This window comes from Lactuca sativa, chromosome 5 (assembly GCF_002870075.4).
Source record: "Lactuca sativa cultivar Salinas chromosome 5, Lsat_Salinas_v11, whole genome shotgun sequence".
NCBI lineage: Eukaryota > Viridiplantae > Streptophyta > Magnoliopsida > Asterales > Asteraceae > Lactuca > Lactuca sativa.
This window is the reverse complement of record NC_056627.2, coordinates 264042731-264055872: the sequence shown is the minus strand read 5'-3', so window position 1 is coordinate 264055872 and position 13142 is coordinate 264042731. Positions and strand designations below refer to the sequence as shown.

General features: G+C 34.2%; 1 protein-coding gene across 4 annotated transcripts; it reads left to right on the top strand.

The window, feature by feature from the left end:
- The first annotated feature begins 6034 nt into the window (after positions 1–6034).
- On the top strand, positions 6035–11765 carry LOC111877788 (presequence protease 1, chloroplastic/mitochondrial). Of its 4 annotated transcripts, none has more exons than XM_023874307.3 (20): positions 6035–6403; positions 6779–6962; positions 7111–7285; positions 7378–7510; positions 7602–7672; positions 7771–7854; positions 7941–8031; positions 8122–8642; positions 8718–8882; positions 8964–9182; positions 9264–9391; positions 9479–9668; positions 9769–9852; positions 9957–10054; positions 10130–10394; positions 10482–10644; positions 10709–10889; positions 10994–11065; positions 11143–11304; positions 11656–11765. In XM_023874307.3, exons 1-19 carry the CDS (start codon positions 6148–6150, stop codon positions 11282–11284), a joined length of 3222 nt encoding a protein of 1073 aa, XP_023730075.1. In that variant the 5' UTR covers positions 6035–6147; the 3' UTR covers positions 11285–11304; positions 11656–11765. The 4 variants fall into 4 exon arrangements, with proteins under 4 accessions (XP_023730075.1, XP_023730067.1, XP_023730061.1 ...); XM_023874299.3 differs by lacking the exon at positions 11656–11765 and adding an exon at positions 11446–11621; XM_023874293.3 differs by lacking the exon at positions 11656–11765 and adding an exon at positions 11435–11621.
- Positions 11766–13142: the final 1377 nt, after the last annotated feature.

The following is a 13142-nucleotide window of genomic DNA, read 5'->3' as shown; positions in this document are numbered from 1 at the left end:
ATGAAAGGATTTCATGGATGAAATCATGTATAACCACTAGATATGGAAGGATATCAGGTTGAAATGGAAAGATTACTTACATTTTTGAAGATTTGAAGCAAAAGTCTTATGATCCTTGGGAGAGAATGAGAGAAAATCAGCCAAGGAAAGATAGAATGAAAGAAATGGCTAAGACTTATATATATAAGGGTGAGTTTACAGCCCACTTGGAGTTTACAGTCGTAAACTCTAAGTGTTGTGGCCGTGAACTCATATTGGTGGTGTTTAAGGCTTAAATGTTGTTCAGTGGTTCTAGCAGGTACTTCCTAACATTCATTCCTTGAATGTATTGAAGATTAAAACACCCAAACAAACTCCAAAAGTGCTAAAAGTTAGCAGAAGCAAGCTTGACTTTGATTGAAATGTGGTGTTTGTACAAGATAGAAATTTCGGGTTGTCAGACTATGCATGTAAGTTCTATGAGTTCTCAGTTGTTTGCATAACTACTTGGAAGCAATGGTAGGCCTTTGTGTTGCCAAGTGGCAATAAATTAAGATTGAACAAGTTCAGTCCATATGAGTTTGGATTTTTCAGTGACCTTGTCTTGTGATTATGGTTTTGACAAATTCACATGGATAGGAACACATACACCATAAAATCTAAGTGTCATAAGGTTTCTCTCCGATTCATGAAAATGATGGTTAGGAAACGCTTTCACTAAGTAGATTTTAAGGAGATAGTAGTTGTGATATTTGCATTCTCAAATTTGATTATGATTACGGCATCCCTTTTCATAATTCAAATTATGAGAAATGGCAAAAGGTCTAAACATTTGAGACTTATTGTTGTAAGTTCTTAAATTGTTTAGACATACATGTGAACTATCTGAGGAAAGGTGTATAAGTTTGAGACGCCTAGTTCATGTCTTATCAAAGCATCTCATATCAGAAATCTGAACTTTGGTAAGAAAGTCAACTAAGTGTTGATTTTTAGAAGTCCAACTGATTTCTGAGTACGTGTAAAGCTAGTGGGAGCATAAGTGTTATGCTAATAAGGATGTAATTAACATGCTAGTGGGAGCATAATCAATTATGGTAAATGTTGCAAGTTAGCAATGTTACTTATAAAAAACAAAAGTTTCAATTTGCAAAGATGCTGGGTTTGAAAAGTTGTTTTGCTATAATTAAGGGAGAGGAATTCATACTTCATTTCAAATCTAAAAGCTTAGATTGAGATTTTAATCAATTTTAGTCAAATATATATGAATGTTATGTTGGAATGGTTCAACATAAGGAAATTCTATATATAGAAATGTTAATTGCATTCTCAAAATTTGATTATGATTATGGCATCCCTCTTCATAATCAAAATTATGAGAACATGGAAAATAGAAATATTATAGCAAAAGACTGATTGAGTATCATGTCTTTATGTTAGACATTATGAATTGTATCCCATATGCTTCGGGTATAGGATCGATTGCATATGTTATGATATTCTCGTGTTCTAAATTTTCCAAATGCCTAGCGCATTAAGAGGGAAAAAGGAATAGAATCGGATATGACTAAAGTGGTTAAGCAATGTTAAGGACAATCTAAGGTTCGCCAAAGATTGGTCGCTTAAGGACAGTTGGAAGTATAGTAATGAAAGGACCATATTTACATTATTATGAATAGATAGGAGTCTATTAATAATGAGTTGTCGTATGGAAAATATGGAATGTTTCCATATTGGGAGTTGAAGAATAGATGAGAAAGTTATAAACTTTTATTCAAAAAGGATGTTCAAAGGAATGTACTTTGAATTTGAGACTTCATTTCCATGGAATTGTCTTGTAACAATCTCCAAAGGAATATTTTGTAATATCATTGGTCAAGTCTCTGTAATTTTTGCACCTAGACATTAAAAAAGAATCATTGCATGATAGTTTAGAATCTAACACTTTCTAACAATTATAAGAATTTGGAATTCTTACACTTGCAATAAGGATTTGGAAGTTTGAAATGAGCATCATTGAAATGTTTTTCAATTTATCTATTTCATAAAGTAAGGACCATAAACAAACGTAGTGTGCATGTTTGGTGCATAACATAACTATCGTTTAGACAAACATAGTGTTCATGCTTGGAGCATAGCATAAATATTGTTTTAATTCAAGTATTAAGTTGGTTATTCGAAACATTATACAATGAATAATGAGTAATCAATATGACTTCAAAGTTTTAGGCCATATAGGATTAATATTATTCTTGTGTTTCACTTTGCATGTTTTGACTTCCCGAATAACTATGTTATTCAAACCATCCATAGTCGATCATACTTTGGAAGTAGGTATTGAGGCAATACTGTCATGAATAGGTCTGTAGTTTGTCTAGGACAAGGTGGTTGCAGTGTTCATGAGTACTCATGGAATAAGATTCGAGTATTAGATTCAACCCATGCTCATCTGAATCACTTCATGGATGTTATCACGAGTGATCATGAGATGCTAATATCTTATATTCTTGAAACGGAAACATGTGAGTTGTAGTTACGAGTTGGTTGCACATTGACATATGTAAACGCATCAGTAACTTAGATGTTATAAAACATATCACTGTGTGTAATTTTATGAGTAAGTACAAGAGAGCATTTGGGTCGAAGTTTATCCGTTCCTTTTACCCCATGTGGATAAAAGCGATATATGTGGGCCCCTCGATGATTTAGTGATGACACCCGACCTGGACTGATTTGACTTGTTCAATTAGTCGGTCGTCATAAATCGGAAATCAGGAAACAACAAATGGATAGAGAGAATGATTATAATCCATGTCTCAGTCCATATGATATCTATAATGGAGGAATATATGATCCCTTATCTAATGGACGTGTCATTAACTAGGTCAGAGTTCGACAACGGCTTTTAAGAGCTACGATTGCTAGTTGGGTTGGAGTCATGCTTGCAATGATAGTTATTAGAATTATCCAAGTGGGAGATTGTTGGATTAGGTGTCTAAGCCCATAAATATTATTGGTATGTACTTGAGCCGATAGTAGCATGGTCCATTTGGGTTGCATGGCACCGGAACAATATAAAGGATGGATAATTGAGAAGAGGTTATTTATGGTTTATTAATATATTATAAGTTCTAATATATTAATATGAAATCATATTATTTAATTAGTATTAATCAAGAGTTAATTTGGAATTAATTTTGTGATCAAAAGAGACTAATTAAATATAAGGGGTTGATTTGGTAAATCATTCATTCTTATAAAGTAGGCTTATGATCCATAGTTCTTCATGTTGGGCTAAACCCATGTGGTAACCCATGGATACTCCATGGAGGTTTTAACCCATGGAGCATGAGGGATATGGAAAGTCATTAGGGCTTACATGGTGTAACTCTAGTTAGCCACACTATATAAGAACCCCTCTAGCTCATGAAATTGGCACTTAAGTGGTGACTAGTGGTTACACAAGAGGGCTAGCCGATTTTATGAGTTCAAGTAACCTCCTCTCAAGTTCCTCCATTGTTGGTGGTGTAGTGTGATTCCATTTGAGGTGCAACACTTGGGGCACTAAGTTCTTAAAGGTCCAAGGCTTCCAACTACAAGAAAAAGTATGTTATCTAACTTGTTTTATTACCCATGTATAAACTTTTGTATGCTTGTTAGGGTAATACCTTGGAAAGTTCAAGTTTGCATGTATAATAGAGAAAACATAAATCCAAGGTATTTAGGGTTGCATGTAATCCTTAGGAGTGTTAGAATGCTCAAAACCCTTCAAAATCATTCACATATTCAGAATTATTTTGATCATCATAGGAAAAAGGGTCTACTGAATTGTTAAAATCAAATTGATTGTCAACAGTTGTTGATTTCAGTTTAAATGGAAAAACTGATTCCTAAAACTTCACATCCCTGGAAACAAAAACATAATTTATATCAAGACTTAATAGCTTATAACCCTTTTTCTCAGAAGAATAACCTAATAAATCACATTTTTCAGCACGTTCAGAAAACTTTCATGATTATTAAGTTTAGTAGCAAAGCACATGCTACCAAAAACTCTTAAGTGTTCAAAAACAAATATTTTCTTACAAACTAGTTCATAAGGAGATTGACATTTCAAAACAGAGGTTGGCATTCTGTTAATCAAAAAAACTGAAGTTAGAATAGCCTCTGCCCAATATTTTATAGGAAGACCAGACTGAAAAAGCAAAGATCTGACAACATTAAGAATATTCCTGTGTTTTCTTTCAATCACCCCATTTTGATGTGGTGTGTAAACACATGAAGTTTGATGAATAATACCATTAAGTTCAAAAAAAGACTCCATCTTATGATTTAAAAATTCAGTCCCGTTATCAGAACGGACTGTCTTAATTTTAGAATCAAACTGATTTAACAAAATATTACAAAATGAAGTAAAGCAAATATAAACTTCATCTTTGCTTTTTAAAAGATAAACCCAAGTAGCCCTTGTGAAATCATCCACAATAGTCAAGAAAAACCTATAGTCTTCTCTAGTAGACACTCTATAAGGACCCCACACGTCTAGATGAACTAGCCCCCCGACTTGGCAAGGAAGACCACGAGGCGGCTCGTTACATAATAGCAAGACTATAGATGGCTCATAACACACTTATTGATTGTGATATATGAATGATAAGTATGATTCGATGATATGAATGTTAATTATGGCTTAGTTGTTATGTATGGTATGTGATATTTGGGGGAGCTCACTAAGCTTCATGCTTACAGTTTGTGGTTTTGATTTCAGGTACTTATAGTTCGAAAGCGAAGGACCCAACTTGATCGCAGCGCACACACCCGTGTTTTCCGCAATATGTGATTCTGGGATTCAACTCTGATAATTGTGTCACTTAGAAATGTTTTTAAATATTTGGATCAAGTTACAATCTATGTTTTAATTATAATAAAAATGGAAATTTTATCCTTGATTTTTGGGATGTTACAAACCGCTTTGCAACAAATTAAATACTTAGGGTCAAAAAAAGAAATTACTTGAACAAAAGGTGGTACAAAATGATTTTTTTTTAAATATATCCGTTAAAAAACGGTCAAAAGAGCAACGTTAAAAAATTGGTACAATGAAACTTAGGCTTGTTGAAAATAACTGATACCTGATTACCCAACCCGACCCGTTTTGAATTCAGGTAGATCGGGTCGTGTAAATCGAGTATCAGGTTAGGAAATTCGGGTAATCGGGTAACCCGATATTTATATAGTTCGGGTGTTGGGTAGGTTTAAAAAAATCTGTATATGCTTGAATACCCGATTAAAAAACCATATAATGTTATTAACCTATTGATCCAAATGACTATATATACTTACATTTTAACCCTTCATTGTTATTTAGTCAAACTGACTTTTATAAAATTAAAATGAATGTTTCAAAGTAAAATCATAAATCTGATACAAATAAATATAGTAAAAAAGTAAAGAAAATGTTAGTCATCGCATAAATTTTAAGAAACAAATAATTAATATATGGTTATTAAACTACAAAGTTTTACATAGACCTAATTCTTGCAAAATGATTGTTGCCGGAAATCTTATACCTTTAATTTCATGGTAATATATAGCTTTTATGTTTAACTTCACGATGCCCAAACTAACCATAAAAATTTTTGCATTCAAACCCAAATGTAATAAAATCCAATTAATGATACTTAAGTAATTTTAGATATACCTGAAAATACCCGATCCGACCTAAAACCCGAAAACCCAAATTGCAATATAGGTTGGGTATCTTGTATTATTATTTTAAGGAAAACCTGATCTATTTGATCCAATCTACTCGAAACCCAAAATTTTTATCCGATCAACACCCTTAATAAAACTCCCGGTGCCTTGACGCAGCCCCAACCCTTCCCGCACCGCCACAAGTACAGAAAATGGCACATCTTTCGGTCTTATTTGTAATAAAAAAATCTTAACATTACAAAATATAAGTTGCTTCGGCCTTCCTCTCTTCGGTGGCGTATAATTTGATCAATGAGTTTTGGATACTTTGGGCCAAAGTCCAAAACCACAAAAAATAAAAAAATAAAATAGAAAAGAACCATTGAAATCTTGCAACGTTCTCTCCAAGCCACCACACAACATATAAGCTCCATTTTGCCTTCTGCAACCACATCGCGGTTTTCGTTACATCCATTGATGATGGAGAGAGCTGTTCTTCTTCGCTCTATCTCTTCATGTACTTCACATGCGTGTATTCGAACCTTCTCTCGTTCTTCCCATCGTCTTTCCTCCAATCGCCACCGTCTTATCCCCAATATCCACCGCCGTTCTCCTCTTCGCCGCCACCTCCGCCAAATCTCCACCGCCTTGCCATCCCGCCTTCATTTCAGTTCTCGCTTCTCGCCTGTAACCCCCAAAGCCATCGCAACTTCATCTCCACAGTTCTCACCTGGTATGACTAATATCACTACTAATTCATGTTCCTTCCGCTTCGTTGACAAAGAGCTAAAGTTTCGTACTTTTTTGGAAAGAAAATTGATATGGAGTTTGTTACAAATTCTACATCAGCAATTCAGCATTAGTCCTTTTTATGTTAATTGCTATACAGACATACGGAGTTTTAAATTACAGTTGTCCTTCAAATGTTATTCACTTTTATATCAATTACAATTTATCCTATTTGAATTCAGAACTCAAGTTTTAGCTGTCTTTCGAATACCGCTGAGAGGACATGATATTATTCACGACTGATTTACCGGATTAGGTTGTCATAGTCACTCATTATCACTTGTTAATGTTAATTTTAGGGTTTACTGCTTGTTTGCAGATGCTATTGGCGCTCACGATGATGTTGCTGAGAAGCTTGGATTTGAGAAGGTCTCCGAGCAGTTTATTGAGGAGTGTAAGTCGACAGCTGTTTTGTATAAACATAAGAAAACCGGTTGCGAAGTAATGTCTGTATCAAATGACGACGAGAACAAGGTCTTTGGCGTAGTTTTCCGAACTCCACCGTAAGTTTCCTTTTCAGAATCTGAAAACTGCTGTGTATTGTTTAATGCTTGTATGCATTGTAATTGAGACAGCTGATTAATCCATAATCCATTAGTGCATAACTGCATATGTTATACTAATCGTCACTTCATCCAACTATTAATGCAGGAAAGATTCAACTGGAATTCCTCACATATTGGAACACAGTGTATTATGTGGTTCAAGAAAGTATCCTCTGAAAGAACCTTTTGTTGAACTACTGAAGGGGAGCTTGCACACCTTTCTAAATGCGTTCACATATCCTGATAGGACATGCTATCCTGTTGCATCCACAAACACAAAGGTTAATAACTTTTGACTAATTATTGGAAACAAACATAGGTGATAGCCTTCCCAAATCTAGTTTAATAATACATGTTTTTTCTTTAATTGTAGGATTTTTATAACTTGGTTGATGTATACCTGGATGCTGTCTTCTTTCCTAAATGTGTGGAGGACATTAAGACTTTCCAACAAGAGGGTTGGCATTACGAGCTGAATGACCCTTCAGAAGAAATAACTTATAAAGGTTAATATCAAGTTTCCTTCTCTATGTTATCAAATCTTGTAATGCTAAATTAACAACTCTTCATGTTTCCTATTATATATGATGCTTTCAGGTGTTGTATTCAATGAGATGAAAGGTGTTTACTCTCAGCCTGATAACATATTAGGCCGAACATCTCAACAGGTAAAAATATATTTTCATTTAAGAAAGTCTTTTCTCTGCTACAAGCTTGAGTTAACATCTCAAACATCATACTGATGCCACAATTGTAATATCTGCAGGCTGTTTTTCCAGACAATGCTTATGGTGTTGACAGTGGAGGTGATCCCCAAGTCATACCCAAACTCACATATGAAGAGTTCAAGGTGTGTTTATGTCCATCTTAACTTACATTGTTGTGTTTATTTGTTACATCAGATTATTCCCTTTTTACCAAATACAAAATACACAGGATTTTCATCGTAAGTATTACCATCCAAGCAATGCCAGGATTTGGTTTTATGGAGATGATGATACAAACGAACGCCTGCGAATCTTAAGTGGTACACATCTTTCATCTGTCTAATATTTGTTCAATTTTTGTGGTATTACTCATATTACTCATAACATTATGAAATGAACAACAATTACAGAATATCTAGATTTGTTCGATGCAAGTCCAGCTCGCCTTGAATCAAAGATTGAAACCCAGAAACTGTTTTCAAAACCAGTTAGAGTTGTTGAGAAATACCCTGCTGCTGAAGGTGGTGATTTAAAGAAAAACCACATGGTATGCCTTAATTGGTTGCTTTCTGATGAGCCTCTAGGCCTTGAAACCGAGCTTGCCCTTGGATTTCTTGATCATTTGTTGTTGGGAACTCCTGCTTCACCTTTAAGGAAAATCTTGCTTGAAAGTAGTTTGGGAGATGCCATTGTTGGTGGTGGGATAGAAGATGAGCTCCTTCAACCTCAATTTAGCATTGGACTCAAGGGTGTTTCTGAAGAAAACATTCAGAAAGTTGAAACTTTAATCATGGACACACTTACAAATTTGGCAAAAGAAGGTTTTAACATGGAGGCTGTGGAAGCTTCCATGAACACAATCGAGTTTTCTCTCAGAGAAAATAACACCGGATCATTTCCTCGTGGCCTTGCCTTGATGCTTCGCTCTATTGTAAGTTTGGCTTCGTTTCTTGTACTTGAGTCTTATCTGGAAATATGGCTTTTTTTTTACTCTTTTTGTTTACAGGGAAAGTGGATATATGATATGGATCCTTTTGAACCATTGAAATACCAAGAACCTCTTGCAGCATTGAAAGCTAGAATTGAAAAGGAAGGATCAAAAGCAGTATTTGCTCCTTTGATAGAGAAATATATTTTAAATAATCCTCACCTTGTCACGATTGAAATGCAGGTATTTTGGATTTAGGATTTTATTCCTTTTCAGTTACAAGACATGATATCAGTATTTAATTTTAATACACTTTTTAATCAGCCTGATCCAGAGAAAGCTTCACAAGATGAAGCAGTTGAGAGAGAAAGTTTGGAAAAAGTTAAAAAAAGTATGACTGAGGAAGATCTTGCTGAGCTGGCACGTATGACCCACGAGCTAAAGTTGAAACAAGAAACTCCTGACCCACCAGAAGCTTTAAAATCTGTTCCAAGTCTCTCACTGCAAGATATTCCCAAAAAGCCCACTCAAATCCCAATCGAGGTAATTTTATTTTATCTTATCTTGTAGTTCATTTATCTCCTGGATTTTTGATAATCTTTAACAAAATTTGATAATTTTAAGGTTGGAGATATCAATGGGGTGAAAGTCTTGCAGCATGATCTCTTCACAAATGATGTTCTTTACACTGAAATAGTATTTGACATGAGTTCACTGAAGCAAGAACTTCTTCCTCTGGTTCCACTCTTTTGGTAAGATTCTTTTGGACACATGAATGGTAATTAAGTAATTATATATCATTATTATTATTCATTATGTTTATACTTATTGATAAACAGTCAATCATTACTGGAGATGGGTACAAAAGACCTGGACTTTGTGCAGTTAAATCAGTTAATTGGAAGGAAGACAGGTGGCATATCAGTATTCCCTTTCACCTCATCAAAAAGAGGGTCTGAAGCTCCTATTAGTCATATTATTGTTCGAGGCAAAGCCATGTCAGCACGCACTGAAGATCTTTTCAACCTTGTAAGTCTATTATATTCATTTAACTAAAATTAAATATTTATAATTTTTTTTGATAAATATTTTTCTCCAATGAACTTATTATAACTCACTGTTATTTCAGGTGAACTGTATTCTCCAAGATGTTCAGTTTGCAGATCAAAAGCGCTTCAAGCAGTTTGTCTCCCAAAGTAAAGCTAGAATGGAGGTATTAATTGGAATCATATAATATAAAAATTATACAATTTGATTATCACAATTCACACCAATTAGTAAAATATGGTCTGAAGTTTATAATATTTTTTAATATAGAATCGATTAAGGGGCAGTGGGCATGGCATTGCAGCTGCAAGAATGGATGCAAAGTTAAACAGTGCAGGGTGGATTAGTGAACAGATGGGTGGTGTCAGGTTGGATTAAATTCATCATTTTAAATAAAATAAGTGGGAAAAAATGATTAATAATAATATTGTTTATACTTGCAGTTACCTGGAATATCTGAAAGATCTTGAAGAGAAAGTGGAACAGGACTGGAATGGAATTTCCAATTCCCTTGAAGAGATCCGTAAAACCCTTCTCTCAAAGAAGGGTTGCCTTGTGAATCTCACATCCGATGGGAAAAACCTTAAAAACTCAGAAAAACATGTCGGAAAGTTTCTTGATTTGCTTCCAGTAACTTCTCCAGTTGCATCATCTTCTTGGAATGCACGAATTCCTTCGATAAATGAAGCAATCGTGATACCCACACAGGTTGTTTTTTTATTTAAGAAAAAAGATCATTAAACGAACTTATATATTTTTAATTTTTCGTTATTAAATTATTTTATTTATTGACAGGTGAATTACGTTGGAAAAGCTGCAAATGTGTATGAAACTGGATACCAACTTAAGGGTAGTGCATATGTTATATCAAAACACATAAGTAACACCTGGCTATGGGATCGTGTGCGTGTTAGTGGTGGGGCCTACGGAGGCTTCTGTGATTTCGACTCTCATTCAGGTCAAAAATCAATCAACTTTTTATAAAAATGTAATTAATTTTTTTAACCAATTTCTGTAAACAGGAGTATTCTCGTTCCTATCTTATCGGGACCCTAATTTGTTAAAGACATTGGATATATACGATGGAACCTGTGATTTTCTACGTCAAATGGAAATGGACGATGATACCCTTACAAAAGCAATCATCGGAACAATTGGTGATGTAGATTCATACCAATTACCCGATGCCAAAGGGTATAGTAGGTAAGTTATCTGATATAATAAATAATACATTTTTCCGCTAAAAATACAGAACAAGACACAACAGAACAGAGTTTCACTGAGACTGACACTAATGTCTTTTGTAGCTTATTGCGGTACTTGTTGGGAATTACAGAAGAAGAAAGACAAGTAAGACGTGAGGAAATACTATCAACAAGGTATAACCACAATCTTTTTATTTTAATAAATTATAGTTGCATATTGCATATTAATTGATTTGTTTTATTTTTGAAAGGCTAAATGACTTCAAGGAATTTGGTGATGCAATTGATGCTATCAAAGAGAAAGGAGTTGTGGTAGCAGTGGCATCTCCTGATGACGTGGAGGCTGCCAACAAAGAAAGATCCAACTTCTTTCAAGTCAAGAAAGCCCTATAAGTTTTTTCTTGGCTTAGCTGGTATAATTTTTATATTTCTAGATTATTAGATCAAATGAACATAGACATTTGTCTTTATACTCTGATTAATACGATACTTTTCTTCCATATAATTATAAATGCATTGGTAATTTTGACTTATTTTTAGTAGGCATTAAATAGTGTAGGGAAGGTGATAATGAAGGTAAAACTAAGCAGTAAGTGTGGGGGTCTGAACCTGAAAGCGAGTTGGAGTAAAAACACAAGCAGTGGCCTTGTTTTTGATTGGATGATATTTGTTGTATTTGTACTTTTATGGTCCAGCCTTTATCTTATTATATATACCTTCTTTACCATTACCAGTTTATAAGTTACTTGTGTATCTTATTGCAGAACTGAATGCCCACAAGTACATTTGCACTTTTTCATTGTGATACATCACTTTCCATTTGCATGTCCTACTTATACTGTACAACTAAACAAGGCGCTGTTGTTTCTTCTTCTTTTTTTTTTCATCTAGTTGCAGCCAAATGGGTAATCATGTCCCCTAGATAAACTGGTGCATTAGTAAGATCAAGATCTGTTTCTTTTCTAGATATAATAAACCATTTAAATGAGACTAAGGGGTCGTTAGTTCTAGTTCGTTGTTGATTGAATAAGATCTCAATGAGTCAATGGCTGATCAAAATTTTTATTTATTAGACCCAGTTAGTAAATAGGTAAATGATTTCAATGACGTTATGGTTAGGGAAAAAGACGAAAGATAAATAGGTAAATGATTAGTGTCTTATCAAATAACAGAGTCTTTTTTCATTTTGTCCAAACTAAGCAAAAGGAAACAAGCATGTAAAACTGTCTGGGATTAAGTGCTTAACCATTAAGTAACAAAGAAGAAAAATCATAAATCTTTTTGGTTTAGCAAGAAAAACGTTTTGTGTAAATGATAAATCTAATGGATTAGGCCGTTTGAAAAGGGTTATAATTATTGCACCATTGGATTCCCTCAAGTGCAATTGCACTTTTTATCTGCTTTTGGAGGTTGTACTGTACAGGTAATGAAGAAAGTTTTTAGGAGGTTTTTGGAGTTGATTTGTAGGGGTTAGGTTTATTCATTTAGTGGAAGTAAAGAGGGTGGTTACTTGTTAGGTGTTTAAAAAGGGTTATTATTAAGCTAAAGTCATCATCAATCACATTCTTGTGAGGAATCCTATGCACTCCCATTATCATCTTCCCATAAATATATGTGGTAATCATGCACTTCCACAGTCGAGATTCCTTCCAACAAACTTCCCCATTCCTTTCTTTTAGTGAATTTTAGACCATTTTTATTATATATTTTTCATAATGGGATATTTAGATGAGCTAATTTTGGCTGTAGACGTGTTCAAATAGAAAGTGTTTGATTGTGTTCTTACAACTTAAATTTGTAATAATTAATTGATTGTCCAAGTATTTGATCAATTAAAATGTTCAGGAATAAATGAAATAAATGGCAAAAATTATATTATGTTAGTTCTAAATTTGAAGTATGGTTTGTTGTATGGATACTAATATTTTTAAAACTATTTTTCCTTTTTAGTTTTGTTATCCGTCGTTAATTTTTTTTGGTAAAATTTTTCTGACAATAATTTTGACGCACATAGTTTTTATTTCTAAAAAACCACTACTTCATCGATTTTTTTTTGGCAATTTTATCATTTTTACAAGTTGCCATTGAGTTTGTCTCGTTTGTTCGAGGGTGACGTGGCTATTTGTTTATATGTTGTTGATATGACCGGGTCCTATTACTATCCAGGTGCGAAGAAGCCCGGAGTACTCACCGGCCTAAACGACGAGCAAACACTCGAACGTGAGAGCAAGGGGATCACCCAGCGAATGGA